At 45.4% G+C, this 16,068-nt stretch overlaps 1 protein-coding gene across 3 annotated transcripts in view; it reads left to right on the top strand.

The window, feature by feature from the left end:
* The window catches only part of EXOC4 (exocyst complex component 4), a 391,280-nt gene that overhangs the window by 312,295 nt on the left and 62,917 nt on the right, over window positions 1-16,068 (top strand). For all 3 annotated transcript variants that reach the window (XM_026091145.1, XM_026091148.1, XM_026091146.1), the window contains exons 12-13: window positions 775-911; window positions 7,548-7,703. In XM_026091145.1, the coding sequence (XP_025946930.1) occupies window positions 775-911; window positions 7,548-7,703 (293 nt within the window). The remainder of the gene's footprint in view (window positions 1-774; window positions 912-7,547; window positions 7,704-16,068) is intronic.

Genomic DNA, 16,068 nt, shown 5'->3' with positions numbered 1-16,068 from the left:
AGGGTTTGCAACTCCAACCAGAGCTAAGGGAAGCCACAGGTTCCCAGTTCCTCTAAAAATCACACTTTTTGAATGCTGAGGTTTAGTAAAAGTTTTCAAACTTGAGTATCAGCCTGTGGAAAATGAAGGACTCAGTGAGCTCTGCAAGGCTTGAGCCGCTGGCTCAAAAGAACCAAACTGTTTCAAACCGATAATCAAATCTCTAAGCCATCGCCTTCCATCTTGCGTGATTTCTGCTTTTTCCTCTTTCATGCTGTTTTAGGGCACTCGTAGCCTGGACTATTCCAGCAGCTGCTCAGAGGCAGGGAGAATCAGCTGTACGGTTGCGTCTGTGACACTAATTAACAGGACGTAAGGAGGCTGAATAAAATATACACTGAACCCACGATTCGCACTTGTGCTTTCTTTCCTTTTTTGCTTATCAGTATGCACGTGTAAATTCTGAATGAAGCCATTTAGCAATTGTTTTGATGATTGTTTTTATGATGTGATTTCTTGCCTACTAACGATTGCGATCAGAATCCGGCATCCGTTAGCTAAAGCTCCCTGAACAGCCTTTAGGCCACGGTGAGTTTGGGACAGTCCTGGTCCTCTGCAGCCTATACCTTGGGGTGTTCTTCAACCCTTAATCAGTCAACATTGCCCAAAATATTATTCAGATGGCTCTCCGTCTTTGGTGATCTGGGTTCACTAGCCGGCACGCCACAATTTCTCCCCTCGCAGTAGTGTGAAAATGGTGGGTCGTCATTCTGTCTTGGTGTCTTTCTTTTCCAGAGTACAGTAATTGTGGAGAAGACTGTTCAAGACCTTATGAACCTGATGCACGACTTGAGCGCCTATTCGGATCAGTTCCTCAACATGGTGTGCGTGAAACTCCAAGAGTACAAGGACACCTGCACTCTCGCCTACAGGTACACGAAGTAGCCGTGCTCGTAAAGTGAAGCAAATCACCTTTCTTTCATCACGTTCAGGTGGAGGAGACGGGAGGGATGTGGAGGAAGGAGGAAGGCTCAGAAACCTACGTGTGCTGGAGATGCTGCTGTTGGACTTCTGCTTTTTTAACAAAAGTAGGAAGGAATTACTTCTAGAAATCATCTCTTCTGAGACAGTCAAGAAAATTTCTCTGTAGGTGGGAAAGAAATCTGAAGTAATGGTCACTGGCATATCAACAGTCTTGGCTCCCCAGTGACTTCGTACACTTCACACTATGGTTTATGCTCTTTCAGTGTGGGTGACAGTGGTAATAGAGCTTAGAAACCATGTGGCCTTTCTCTTAATCAGGCAAAAGTGATCTCAGCTTGGAGATGGCCAGCACAAGGCATCATCTTTAATATAAATAGCTGTATATACCAATAAAGCAAGTCAGATCCTTCAAAATGAGTGTTCTCAAGAGATTTGAAAAAACAGCTATATTTTAATTGTACTGAGATTTGGGCATTCAAACCTCATGGCAATGTAGGAACTCTTAACCACAGCACGCCATATATACACACTGGATTTTGTGGGACTTTCCCGAAACCTTTCTTTCAAAGGGTCATCAAACATGCTCCATCCTGAGATGTCTGTGTTCATCAGCATTTTGGGGGGCCCTGTCTCTACCTGCTTCCTAGACAGCAGTGTGGCAGCTAAACACAGGGAGCTGGAGTTTGATTCCTTCGGGCGCTTGCTTTGTCAAAGGTTTCCTGGGTGACTTTTGGTCAATAACCTCTTTTCTGAACATCTCAGTTGCCCATCTGTAAAATGGCCTTCCCCGGAGAGAGGGGCCGGGAGCGTGCCCCGCGCTGCAGGGATAAATACTTGGAGTGCGAGATACTAAAGCGGCTGCGGTAATGTGAGCTATAATAGCTTCTGTACCTAATCTCCCTTAATAGCTAATTGAGGCTGCTGATAGCAGGGGAAGCTGAAAAAGCCCTTGTGTTTTCTGACCAATAGCTGCAATAAATTATTCCCTATTGCTTGATTTCATTCAGAAGAAGCTTCGTCTGCCAAGTGGCTTCATATGGGATCGTTGGTATTATTAATAATAACAACGCTAGCAGTGAGCACATATATGGGGTAAACGTTGTCCAAAAGCTGATGTAATTTAGTAGCTGCATGTGTGTCCAAAATGTGCATATTTTATATGAAACTTTACTGACTGGAACCAGACAATAGAAGTAATTTCTTTGACTTGAACTTAAAGGTCCTTCCTTCCTTCCTTTCCTGATACCATTCCTGGCTTTGGCACCTGCTGAGGAGTAATTAGGACAGCCCTAATTTGGCAATACCCTGATTACAGCAGGAGGAAAAACAGGAAATGTTCTAGTTTTGCTGCTAGCAAATGACTGACTGAAATAGAAATCTATATCCATTTCAAATGAATCAGAGCAACATAGCGGGGACGGGAGCAGTTCTGCAACCTTCGCTCATCCGTAAGGAAGCTGTGCCCTCTGCAGGGATCTCCTGTGCTGGCATGCCTCTGCACGCTCTCACCCTCCGGACCACAGTTTTCCTTCAGGATTTTAGAAGGACAAATCCTCAGCTGTTGTCGTATTCAAGTGAGTAGAGGGATGATGGTTTACAGCTGCCTAAAATCAGAATAGACTCCGCAGAGCGCTGTCCGGGCCGACGCGACGAGCCGAAGCTGTCGGAGCAGGGAACGTGCATCTGCTCTCTCTTGGGCACACGTGGAGCGATAGGTACCACCATCACCTCCGGAATCCCAGCACAACCCTTGCAAGAACCGAGCTGCTCTAATCAGCTGGAGTGAACGGTGGGATGTCGAGATAGCGACAGTTTGGGAAGCCGGAGGGAGGGTTTGTGCAAGGTCTGTGCCTGGCGTTCGATCGTTCCCTGCGTGCATGGTTCCTCAAGGAGAATATGAGCAAATGTGGATCAAAAACGTTCAAATACAGGCTCCTCAAAGCATGAGTGTTTTATTCGGAGTTCTTTACAGCATAGATAGCACTAAGGAGTTCACATCTGAGGTTTTTCATGTTTGATTTCCGTTTTGTTCTGATTTTCCCAGTGAGTGCAAAGAAACTAATGGGGCTGGATGTGAATGGATTAGATATTTATATACATAGTAACTATGGACTTTCGTGTTTTAATTGATGACGAATTTCAGAAGCGTGTTTCATCTGATCTAGATGAGATCTCTCCAGCAAATTACTTTTGCAAGAAGCGCAGTTTCAGTTTGACACAAATTGTTTGCAAATGTGGATTATATTTTCCAAATAGTTCATGCGGGCCAAGGCGAGGGGAGAATTTAAATGTAAACCACAATGGGAGACAGACCCACAAAACCTCCTGCTGTGCTGGCAGTACTTTTCTGAAGTCTGAGGCTCTCCATCGCACATCTAGCTGCTTTGGCAAATTTCTGTGAAACCAGCTCTGTTCATGAGTTAAGCCAGTATGGTTAAACCATTTTTATTAGGCTTTGGGAGGTACCAGGAGACAGTACAGGGAGTCTTAGGGACAGGGGAAAATCTAACCAGTTCAAGGTAGCTGCCCTTAATACAAATCTTTCTTTTTAGTTTCTCGCCACCACCCTTCTCAGACAAACCTTGCTGTCTTCAGCTCTGAAGCTAAGCTGTTTCCATATCTTTCTACAATAATTTATCCTATGTTTAGTTATGTTCACGGTAAAGTTGCACGTTCATATTTAGTTGTCCAGCTTTGAGCTCCGTCCTGTGTCCCCACCCCTTTTCTATCGATCTTTCTTCATCCTCTCTTCCTTGAACAACCATCCTCTTACAATCTGAAGAGCCTGAATTAAGGGACCAGTCATCCCAGTTGCCCTCTGTAGTCTGTAAAAAGAGATGGACATCTCCAGAGAGTGATTCAGCTTTATTAAAATCTGGCTAAACTCTCTGGAGGTACCTAGCTTTCTCCATCAGCTGTGAAGACAGCTTGTAGTGACTGGCCTGCTAGCTTAAGTGTCTCTGCTAAATTTGTACAATTAGGTGGGGTAAAACTGGGCCTAAATCTCTCCAAATGTTGCCAAAAAAAGAAATTATGGTTCCCGCTTTCCAGCCAGCAAAATAAAACTAACCCCCCTTTAATAGATAAGAAAATGAGGGGGAGATAAATTCATCCAAGATGTCATGGGGGGGTCTGCAGTCACCTGAGGTTTATTGAGCCCCAAGGAAGTGCCCTTGCCACTTGGTTCAATCTATTGGCATCTTCCCCTTTCTCACATTACTTTTTTGAGCTGTAAGTGGCCTTGTTGGCTCTCAGAGCTTTTTGGAAGCAGGAATATGTCCTCCTCAGGCCATAAAGTACCTGGATCAGGTTGAGCACCTGCTTTTAAACTCTTACCAATGTGAGCAAACCTCACTATGGAAACGTTACCTTGGTGCTGGGAAGAGAAAAAATCATTCCTGAATACATTTGGCACAAAGCAACGGAGTCCAATCACCCCTCTGCCCCCCAAGTGTTTTCTTAACAAAAAGCCTTGGCCATGTCTGGGGACAGGCTTGCTGCTCAGGGCAGGCAGTGATGCGGAGCTGGGATGCTACTGCCAGCGGATGTTTGATGACCGAAACTTGCTGAACTATGGAGAGGACAACCTTCCTCGCGTGTACACCGTCGCCTTTGCAAGCATCACACCTATTCCCTCTCTTCTTCCAGGAGCTGGGTGCCACCAGCCCCACAGGTGGCACTTTCCGTGGCCTGTTGAGCTGTGAATTAATGAGCAGCTTATGGCACTGGTGGTAACAAGTAACCCTATTACAGTGGCAGGAATAATTTCATAGGGCTTGGGAGGGGAGGGAGAAGGTGTTTGAAAGGAAGCGTTGTGAGCTATATGCTAAAACATGTCATCATGTCTTGCGATAATTCGCTTGAGGACCTGAATTAGATTGACATTGATAGGAAGTTATGGAGGTTGGAAACTGGCTGAGGTGTTAGAAACAGCGGGTTGTGAGAAGGGATGGTGTAAAATTACTGGGAGTAAAGGGAAGAAACTGAGTAAAGTAAAACATAGGCACACTCTCAGGATTTTTTTTTTTTTTTTTGTCCAAGAATTGTGTTTGTTCAACTGTGAAATAGACTCCCAAGGGACAGTCTATTACTGTAGTCATTTAAATCCAGACTGGACAAAGCGCTGGCTAATATAGTCTATGGAACAGTTGTCCTGCCTCAGCAGAGAAATGGCCAGAAATCATCTAATTCAGTTTTTCTGTCTCAAATGTCAAAGATTCTGGTGGAGCGGTTTTTTTTTTCTATCTTTTTTTTCTTAGTTTTCGCTAGGGTGTTGGGTAGAGCCTTCCTTTTCGTAAATGGAAAAACACTGAGTTCCTAATAGCAGCAGTAGGCCAAATTGATATTTTGATGCTGAGGTCTTCTGTGGCTGGAAACAAAACTCATTCTTTTTGTTTGTGGCAGATTGAACATGAAATTTAAAGATAAGTAAAATTCATACGTAAGTGTATGTGACAAATTCATTTTCACAAATAGCGTGTACTTACTGAGCAGAGGTTGTTTTCTTGGTGGGTGAAAAAAATAGGTTGCTCAGCGCTGGTGGGAAAAGAAGTAATTTTCTCTGTTTCAAGACAGATCAGTGTTGGCTCGTGTCTCAATGCCGTTTTCACTGTGTTGCTTTTTGAACCTCGTATACTCAGTGTGTTGTTATTTTTATTTCTATTTATTGACCACAACATACCTTTCAGGAGATTTAAAATGAGACTGGTTAATCCACATAACCCCTTACAAAGGTGCAGGGTCTTTATTGTGGTCTTTCATGACCCTTCCCAAAATCAGAGACTGAATGCTATTGACTGATCTGAGATTGGTTTGCCGTATGCACCATGCTGGCTTGGATCCAGAAGCAGTACAGCCGCCGCACTCTGTGCAGCCCAGGAGAGAGCTTCGCAGGTTGCAGATTGAGCTGGCACAGACTGAACCTGCACAGATAAATCCATAGTGCATCTCCCAGCAACTCCAATTCTCGGTTAAAAGATCCAGCATCAAGCCCCTGATTCTTTTTGAAGGACAGAGTGTCTGTCCATAGTGGAGAAACCAGTTCTTCTTCAATAATAGTTGCAGAAATAGATCCATCCAGCATTTACACCTCTTCATTCCCTTCCATTGTAGGACACAGTAAATACGAATTACTTCTAGATGCCTTGTAGCCTTGGGAGCAAGGGATGCTGGGTGTTTGAGGGGCAAATGCAGGTCTGGAGCCTTGTCTGTGTTCTCGCACAGTAGAAGGTGATCAGTCTTGTAGAGCATGGGGGAGATCTTGATTCTGTTGTTAATCTGCAGCTAAGCATTTCTGTAGGAAGAGGACCTTCTGAGACCTTGTCTTTTTGATGCTTCCTTTTTCAATTCATACAGTGCTATTTTGTATGGAGGTCTTGTTAAGTTCCCATTAAAAAGAGTGAGACCTAGTGGTGTCCATCAGAGTGGGCAGCACCATGGTCTTACTCTGACCGGTGTGTACAGCAGGCAGCACCATGGTCTTACTCTGACCAGTGTGTGGTGGCCTCTGCTTCCTCTTGTCCTGGAGAAGCAGTCCAGTTGGTTACCATGCGTGGACTTTGTAGAAGAAGAGCAGAGACGCAGAGAGCCTCTGGAAGTCTTGCCAGAGAAGGAAATTGGGGACAGGATTTAGAAGGAAATGTCTCTATCCCTAACTGCCACTTGCCCTTTTTAAGAGGTAGAAAAATACCTCCCAGATCCTTGCAGTCTACTGAACAACCCAAGAGTGGGAGAGCACTTTCCCCCTCAGCTCACTGGCACCCCAGTGAAACAGGAAGCATTGCCGAGGACCGTGCAATGTGCGCTGATGGTCATTCATGAGCAAGCCTGACACAAAAATTCCGCAACTAAAATTGACTCCTCCAAATACAGCATCCCTTTTGTCTCCTGGAATTGCCAGTGAGGATTTCGGATTAGTTACACTGCCAAAAATATTAAATGGGGAAAGTCTTCATAATTGGAGTGTGCTGTGATCTTTGATTCAGTTTTACCCGTACATATGATTCAGCTGAAATCTCTATTATTACATGTTTTGGATAGCTGGAGAGAAGATCGAGGACCCTTCGTTTCCTTTCATTGCTTCAGATGTCCTCCCCAAGTTGGGACAGCTGGTGTGCACTGAGTTGGTGGCTTCCACCCAGACCTTGCTCGGCAGGTTTCCACGTTGCAGTCACAACGCACTTGGCAGAGGCTGGCAGGCTCAACTGAGATTGCAGAGAACAAATGAGCCATAGAGAAACTACCTTCTCCCTCTCCTACATACAGAATCACCTCCTCTGTTGTGCAAATGATTGCAAGTCAAATGACTTCCAAGGGAAGGGAGAATCTGGCCCTTTATCCCTTCAGGGACTTAATAAAGGTACATCTAGGGAGGTGGGTCTGAGAGAAGTTCCTATCACATCCATCCACGTTGCCCTGCCTTGCCCGGAAGATTACGTTCGTTGTTGAATTCCTGTTTGGACCTGTTCATTACTGCTGTGTGCTTTGCACATTTGTATGTGATAGGATTTTATTGAGTAGTTGTGGAATCACACGACAAGAACGATTTGCTATGCACTAATATGATTGTTGCTGGTTTCCCGTAGGAGCATCGTGCAGTCAGACGAAAAGCTGGTTATCAGCGGATCCTGGGCTAAGGATGACGATATTAGCAGGCTCCTGAAATCTCTGCCCAACTGGAGCAACATGGCTCAGCCCAAGCAATTGAGACCCAAGAGAGAGGAAGAGGAAGACTTTATAAGGTAAAATATTTCATAGTTGAAGCTGTAAAAGGGTTTTGAAGCACAGTAGCGACAGCGGTAAAACCTGCTGGAAACAAAATAATGGTGTTTGTGTAGTTGTTGTGTTCCCAGGTATAAAAGGGTGTTGAGACATGTGGTCTCTCCTTCAGTAAAGTAATAAAGCCTGAGCCCACGTGCCATTAGGTTATATGATTTTAAAGGCACCAGCTTTGCTGAACTGAGAACTTACTGTCGAAAGAATTTCCGTGTGTTATCTGGATTCAGTTCTGTTGACTGTAACAAGAAATCACTGGGAAAATTTGTAGTTTCTGGGATGTTTCTGGACTCTTGCTTGTCAGTGCCTGTCTCATCATGGTTTGGGAGATAAACCTGCCTGAAGTTCTTTATCCTTCAAGAGAAAGGAGAAAGTGAAGCTTCTTCTCTGATCCAGCAAGGACAGAAGAGCGAGGCCATGGTTCAATATGGAGGTTTCAATGGCAGTGCCAGCTTGCTGCTTTCCTGCCCTTACTGCTTGTTCCTGCTTGCTCTGTTGTTCAGACACGGCTGTTTGAAGAATTGCGCTGTGAACCAGATCAGGAAAGTGGGTGGGGTGGCAGGAGAAAGAGAAAGAATAAATTTTAATTCAGGCAGTTCCTTGCCCTGGTTCACGGTGCTGCCCTGACCACGCCAGTGCCCATGCAATGGAGAGAGCAACACACTGCAACTTCATGGAAGTCCAACTGGTTGTACTGGGCAGGAGTTCCTAGAGCTGGCATTGTCACCAAAGCTGCCCTGTGTTTGAGCGATGGCCCTGTGGTGTTTCACCTCTGTCCCAAGCCCAGGAGCTATGAAAAGAGAGAGAAAAGGTCACAGGTCTTGAAAAATAGTGGTACCTCCAGAGGGGATTCTTTTGGAGGCAGGTTATTGTATCCAGACAAGGTTGTTTCTGTCTATTCTTTTAAGGAAAGTGAAAGCCTAAAACAACTGCTGAAGAGACAAATGGACAGATTGCCTTTCCCCACACACTGTAAATTGCTTAGTTTCTGAATCATTGGCGCATCCTGAAGAAACCGGTCCCCTTTGTCGCTCCAACAAGTTACGAAGCTTGTCTGTGATTCCCATCACTATTCATCACTTCCTTGATTGGCATTTGGCTATAAAACTGTAGGAGTAAGTGAAGCTGTTGAAAATTAAAGTCTAATTTGCCCAGATTGTCATTTTACTTATTCACTGAATTCAGGAACAATAACATAAAGATGATGCAGTCTAGAGAGAGGAACGACAGAGAGTGTAAAATATGTCTAGTCACAGAAGTGTTTGCTCATATTGCAGTGGGGATAATCAGCATGACAGTGTTTCAAAAATCTGCAGTGATACTGGAAGAGAGAGAAGCATGCAAGAGCCTGTGAGGTCTTTCTGCAGTCCTTGTTCTTATTGAGGTTCATGGGTTCAGTCCTAGCCTCCATCTTTGCCTTCACCTTTCTCCTTTGTTTCTTCTGTTCAGACTTGTTTGGGGTCTGTAATCAGACCTTGGCATGAGCTGGGATGTCCTACCAGCTCGTGATTTCTGACCGGTGTGCTTGGGACTACAGAGTTCCCGTGGTGTAATGCTGGGCACTACTGGCTGAACTTCATCTGTGAGTGTGAGTTACCAGCCAGGCTACAACTGATGGCCAAGCTCGCGTTGGCTTGAGCAGAGCCAAAATCTTGATCCTAACGTCCATTTCTTTTCTGATGTTATTTTATTATCCATTAATTGAAGTGTTTCCTCCAATTGTATCAGAGATGTTAGAATGGAAAACCCTATTAGGTCATCTGCGTAGAATTCACTGGGAAAACCTCCATGCCCTGTGCTGTTTCTTGTTTTCAACCTAGACATTAGGACAGAGTTCTTTTCTTGGTTCCCTGTTTGCCCAGAGCATCGTATTTTAAGCTCCAGTTCCTCAGAGTGCTGTTTGAACGCTCCTGTAGCATTCATTTAAATGATAATAATTGGTCTGGGCCTGTTCTAGTCATTGGCGGTAAGTGACATGGCTTATAAAATTCCTCAAGAATCTGTGCCATGGTTGAATAGGTCTCTCCTGAAAGCTTCAAAATAAAATTAATTGCTTGTCCAAGTTTTTGTCATCATCTTTCTGTTTAAGCATATTTGATCAGACTTTCTCCTACTACAAAGTAACATGATTTCTTTGCTGCTGTTGCTTCTTTCTCTTCCTCTTGGTGTTGCTGATGAATTGGGAGGAAAGCTGCCGTAGCGTTCGCTGCCTGAACACCGCTGCACAGCCAAAGGGAAATGAGTCCTGCAGATATACTGGTTAGGGCTCCCATTGCTGTGACGAGAGAGTCTGGGAGAGCTTATTTCGTCCTGACTGTTTAATAGCACAAGGTATTTGMAAGAACCCCATCACCTTGATATATAGATACCCACCTTTGTTCGCAGACCCTGCTCTCCAGCTGGCTGGGACAGGAGTAACCGTCCTTTCCTGGAAAGAAAGGTTCGGAGCAGCAAGGGCAGACAAGAGAAAAGTGAGGGCATCTTGGGAGGAAAGATGAGATCTCCTTTCTGTCTGAGGGATCATTTGTGGGAAGAGTAGAGGAAAACTGCAGTAAGTAGAACCTGCTCTGCAGTCTCTCCATTGGTACCTAGCCCAGAGAAGAGAGCGAGTCTTGGTGAGGAAGCCCAGTTGTTCTTGAAGAGTGAACTCATACTCAAAGGGGAACAAAAGCTTTGCATTAAAACAAATATTTATTTTTAACGGACTCCAGAGGACAAGCTGTGATTGAAGCCCTCTCAGCCATGTTCCATTTTTAATGCAAGGGAAGGAAACTGAAACATGGGAGTGTGTTCTGCTTGGACGTAAAACAACCCTGACAGCTGTGCCTGAACTCCTCGGTAGCATCCCTTTATGAATGCTGCTAAATTAAACATGTCCTGAAAGTTTACCACTTGTTTTTGAACTGCGGCAGGAAGAGATACCAGTGCACTGTCTTCTTTCCCTTCCCCTCCCCAGGTTTCCTGTAACTCGTTTGTTTAATTAGAGTGAAGAATCCAACTGCAGTGTCTTTCCAAAAACCTCATGCGTATCTGTGTTGACAGTGATTGATTCCGTTGTCTTAACCTGCCACTATCTTTTTTGCGAATAGATGTCAAAAGGCAGGGTAAGATGCTAACAGAATCTCCCCATTAATATTCCTGTGTGGCTGGCCAGACAAAGAGACCTGATTGAGCATATTATAGTAGCTCAAAACTTGGCAAGGGGAGAAAGGAAAGAAAAGTCATGCCTCTATTCGTATAATTAGTTTTTAAAGCTCTGAAGGCTATTTGGCACTGGGGTGAGTGTGAAATATGCTGCCCTTATCGCTTTATAAAGGTTAGCCTTCAGTTCATTACTGAATCGGATATGTTGGTGATAAAACCTAAAGATGTATCATTTCCAGGTTTGCCTTTGACAAGGGAAAGAAGTGTAAAAAAGGACTTCAGATCTGGCGGCACTTGAGTTACAGCAGAAATTCGTGGTCTTCAGTGCTGCTCTGCAGCACGAGGGGTGGCAAGGGCACGTTGCGCCTGAGAGGGACTACGTGTTAGGGGAGCTGAGGAAGGGCGTGCTGGCAATCCCCAGGGCAAAGCATTTGTCTGGAAACCCCAAGTTAGTCTGAAGGTTGCACCGCAAGGCAGATTATTCTGGTTGCAGATCTCAGATACCAAACCTGTGTTAGGAGGAGGATGGAGTGATTTCATTTCTTCTCTCCTTTTGACACCAGCAAGCTCCTGAACACCTAGCTTTGCATCAGATTCTCAGGGTAAAGCTAATGGAGCCATAAAAAAAAGTTCTCAGTGTCTCCATGCACAGTATGACTTTTCCTTTCCCTGCTTCTGTTTGTTTTTGGTTTTTTTTTAATGAGGATAACCCTGACCACAGAAGGCATTGGTTGCCTGCTGCTTCCTTCGTTGCCCCTGCGCCTCCAGTTTGCCTGCTGATGCACATCCTCACTAGCTCTGCATCTAAAGAAGGGGCCATATGCTAGCAACGTGGAAGGATACCTGTGCAACAGCAGGTCCTTCACCAAATCATCCCCTGACCTTTCTTTTGATCATTTAAAATGTCATTGTTCAGGACAGTTACACTATCCTGACTCCTTATTAGGGATCTCTCATCTTCCCTTCGTGTAGTTGATGATGATGCCTTGACAGTGGTTCCGAAGCAAAACCAGAGCCTATATGCAGGTTTGGGACGTCTCCGAAAACATTTCGTTGTGGGACAAGACAAAAATGTGAGGCAGTTTTAAAAATAGATGTATTGAGACTGTATCCTGGGAACCACTAACTCTCCTCAAGTCCCTTGTGGAATGCAGCAGATCTCCTGTGTGCTCTGGGAGAGGGCATGGTCCATTGGGACCCCACAGGCTTGCCAGCCACGACCCGCTGCTGTGCTTGGCAGTGATGGGGTTGCAATGCCGGGGTTCCTTCCGAACGTGCCGGCAGCAAGGACGCCGGGGTGCCCCTGGTCTGCCCTTGGTGGCACTTGAGCTCGGCGTGCCGGCAGCAAGGATGCTGAGCTGCCCTGCCCTTAATATTTGCGTGTAAAGATGTCCCTATCCAGCCAGAGCTCTAAAATGCTCCTAGTCCTGAATGTCGCTAGCCTGAATCGACTGACTTCTCGAGAGCGATGCCAGCAGTGATTATCTGTGCAAGCGGAGGTAGTGATCAAAGCACTCCGTTCTCAAAGCCAGTTGATTGCTTGCTGGAAATGGTTGAGAATGAAATCTCACCTCCTTTGCTTTTTATCTGGGGCACAGCGCATAGCTGATGATATGTAATTAAGTATAGCTCTATTCGAAACGCGAAGCTTTGGGTAGTACTGGGAGCGGGATGCAGATTTAAAGGAACTAGTGGTTGGAGGCATGTCTGCTTTCTCACGGAAGTGAATTAGAAGGGCTCCCATGAGCTCTTCCACGGAGCCTGCTCGGGGGCAGTAAACTCAGCGGAAGGGTCCTACGCTCCAGGCCTGATGACAGCTTGAATTGCTTCAGCTGCTTCCAAAGGGATCGGCGTGGTTTAAACCTCCCATTGCGTAGATCAACAGTGTGTTCGGGTCCGGAAGGCAAAATAGGGAATGAGCTCGGCCGATTTGCATTCTGAAGGCAAAAGCATTGCTTTAACACCTTCAAGTCCTTAACTTGGTTCCATGTGACATTGGTGATGGCAGAAGCTCCAACTTCAGGTTCTACCTTTGAGCAGGGGGCTTCTTCCCTTCCTCTAGCTAGACAGACTCATCACTGCCTGAGACATCTCTCTGGGCTGCCTGGAGGTGTTGGCAAAGGTTAGAAGATTAGCTTTTAGTCATAAGCTAGTCTCAAGTTGTCCCGGCTGCTGTCTGGTGGGTATTTTGTAGTGTTGGGTTCGGCACTTTCCATTATTTTTCTCTTTTGATGCTTGGCCTGTTGCATAGTTTTTTTCTGAATCCTTGATGTTTTATGTTTCTTTATCTCTTATCTCTCCCTTCCCTTTTCAGTTGTAAGTTTTCTGTCTCTCTTTTCCTTGTTTCTTTCTCTCTCAAGAATACATGATCTTCCTCTCCAACCTCTCAGGCTCTCTTCGTTGTATTCACAATATTTTTAGAGGGCGAAAGGATGATTTTGGAGACAGGCAGCAGGCTCTGTACACCTTTTTTCCCTCTACTGGGCCTATGAATCCAGGTCTGCTGTAGGTATGAGTCATTTCCGTTTGATAGCGGTCTGCTCCTTTCTATGAAATGAGCTTCTGGATCACTTTTCGGATCCTGTAGAAAAATGCATCTACGTGTGCTCCTCATGAGCACAACAGACGCCAAATCCTATTGCTGTTGAGAGGCTCATCGAGAGCCGTAGAGTTGAGTGAGCACCCGGATCTACACAGGGCACCTTCATCCCGGCGACACAGAGGTGGGACATGCAGAAGTTTCCTTCTGCCAGCACTTGTCTTGGGAAGGCAAAGAAGGGGTTTGGAGTGGGTTTGGGGATTTTTTGTTAGTTGGAAGGAGTTGAGGATTGCCTTTTTCTGGACCTGAATTCAGGAAGAATCTCTCAGCTTCGGCTTTGTTAAGCCTACAGATTGCATCGTCTGTTGAAACGATTGCAGCAATGCCCAGCTCTGCTGAGGTACGTTTTTTGGTTAATGTGGATGCCTCTAAACTGCTTAGCAGGGATGGGGAGGGGAGGCAGAGGAGGGCCGCGGAGATTCAACTTCTTCACAAAGCTTTAATAACAGCTACTGCTTTAACAAGATTTTCTATCGCTAAATCGCATCATTAAAGCTACGCAATATACTATAAGACACTTACTTGTCTGCTGTGATAAATTGTATCATATAAACTTAGCAAGACTGGAATATTCAAATAAATTTTAGAGGGATGATTTTGTGCGGCGTTACAGCTTAAGACTGTCAATTAGTGATGTCTGCTTTCCTACGGTGTTCTGACCTCTCAGCAGAGATTCGGAGCTGCCCAGGAGTGCTGGCGCCCATCGTGCCGTCGCTTCATAGAGATGCACAACTTGTTGTCGAGCCTTTTCAAATCCCGGTAAACCTCAAATCCGGTCGTTGTTAGGATGGGCTATACGTTAGGTTGGCAGCGTGGATTTGTATCCACCGAGGAGCCCCTTCAGAGTCTTTTCATCATGACTGCAGTGCTGTTTGGATGCGCTGAGAAAAATGTCCTCTCGTGCTGAATTTTTAAAATACCTTCAGGTGCTGAATCTTTGAAACAAGTGAAACCACATCTTCCGCAGAAAGACGGCTGGGTTTGGGGTTATTGTTCTTGCAGCAGCGAATCAGTGATTCCTTTGGCAGCAAATGCCCACGTGGGTTAGTTTGTTTTTGCTGCTCGCACAATTTCTTTGTGATTGTTGAACAAACTCTAGAGCGAGATGAGACGACAAACCACCTTTTCTCTCTTTATAAATAGGAACGTAATAGTAATTTCTTTGATATGGTCGAGGGGAAATCTGTCTGCCTTGGTAATTTCTATATACAGGTTTTAAATGCAGTCTGCAAGCTGGAATTCAGACTCTATGGCTAAAGTGCAGGAATAGAAATCAAACGATCTTTGTCCCGTTCACAGTTTAATAGACGGTTTTAGGATATTTGCTATACAGCTACCAAGTGAACGTCAAGCCCTGCCTTCTGTCTGGACTTTTTGTATAACATGTTCATTAGCATAATAAATACTCTGCAAGGCAGTGTTGAAAATGCCACTGTGCAAATCGCAGTAATAAGTATAAATTTGCTGGGAGCGTCCGTGGTGCTGGGTTCATCTCAGGGTTGGGATGCAGAAGCCTGGAGCTCCAGGATGTGCCCTAACACCGACTCATTATACGGCCTCAGGCAACTTGGGTACTCCTGTGTGCTGCAGTGTCCCCACCTGTAAATGGACTTCAGCATGTTCCCTTGGGGCTTCTCAAGAACAGGGCTGGCAGAGTTTTGCCCAAATATGAAGAGTTTCTTTATGACCGTCATACTCCTGTGGCTCCGCACACCCTCCCAGCGAGCTGTTTCCTCAACATCGTTTGCCAAAGGGATAATTGAAGCTAATTTCTTGGCGGTGAAAAGGGAGAGGAGCAGTAAGTGCGTGCAGAGCTGCTGCGAAGGGTACACTGGATGCCTCCTTCCCTCGTTGTTTAGTATTGATGTGGACAGTTGGCTGCTTTCCAGCCCTGCTCTGACGTGGTCAGAATGCCTTAACTGTAGTGCGGGTGATCCTGATTTATCACACATGCCCTTCCCTGGCCTTTCTTCCCCAGTGTTTGAGTTTCCCATCCTCTTACATGTATTATAGAAACGCAGATGGCTTAGGAAAGTGGAGCAAACTGATTGGGAGACTTGAGGGGCTTTGTTGGTCCGAGGACTTTGCTAGTGCAGCCCACCTTCTGCCAAACAGAAGACCAAGAGCGAACCCTACTGAAGGGCACGCAAATCCTGCGGGAATCGGGACTAAAAAGGCAATGAAGCTGTGTAGCACTAGCTTCACATGCAAGTATAAGGAAGAACGAGCACCCACAAAGAAGCAGCTGGACGGTGAGGAAATGTGCTTGGATTTTCTTTATTCACTGTGTAGTTGGTATGCAATATTAATCTCCTTGTTGAGCGTGAGTATATACACACCTGAAGGTCTCTCAGGAGAGTGGAGCGTTCCCTTTTGTTCAAGTTCTGTAAAACACTCCATTAGGAGCCACCTCGTTGCGATGTTTTCTCGCTGTCTAAAATATTCATCTCTCTCGCTGGAAATTTCCATCTCTGAGAGCTCACCATGAGTTGCAGGATGAGGGGTTGTGTTGTGGCAAAGTCCAAAGGAAACTTTGCGGTTGGGATGGGATGGGAGTTGAATTTTCAAAGTCGTGGCAATTCAAACCA

The sequence above is a fragment of the Apteryx rowi genome, unplaced genomic scaffold (assembly GCF_003343035.1).
Source record: "Apteryx rowi isolate R43461 unplaced genomic scaffold, aptRow1 scaffold_9, whole genome shotgun sequence".
NCBI classification, from domain to species: Eukaryota; Metazoa; Chordata; class Aves; order Apterygiformes; family Apterygidae; genus Apteryx; species Apteryx rowi.
Note: the sequence above shows the minus strand (reverse complement) of the source record. Positions and strands in the feature narration are given on the sequence as shown.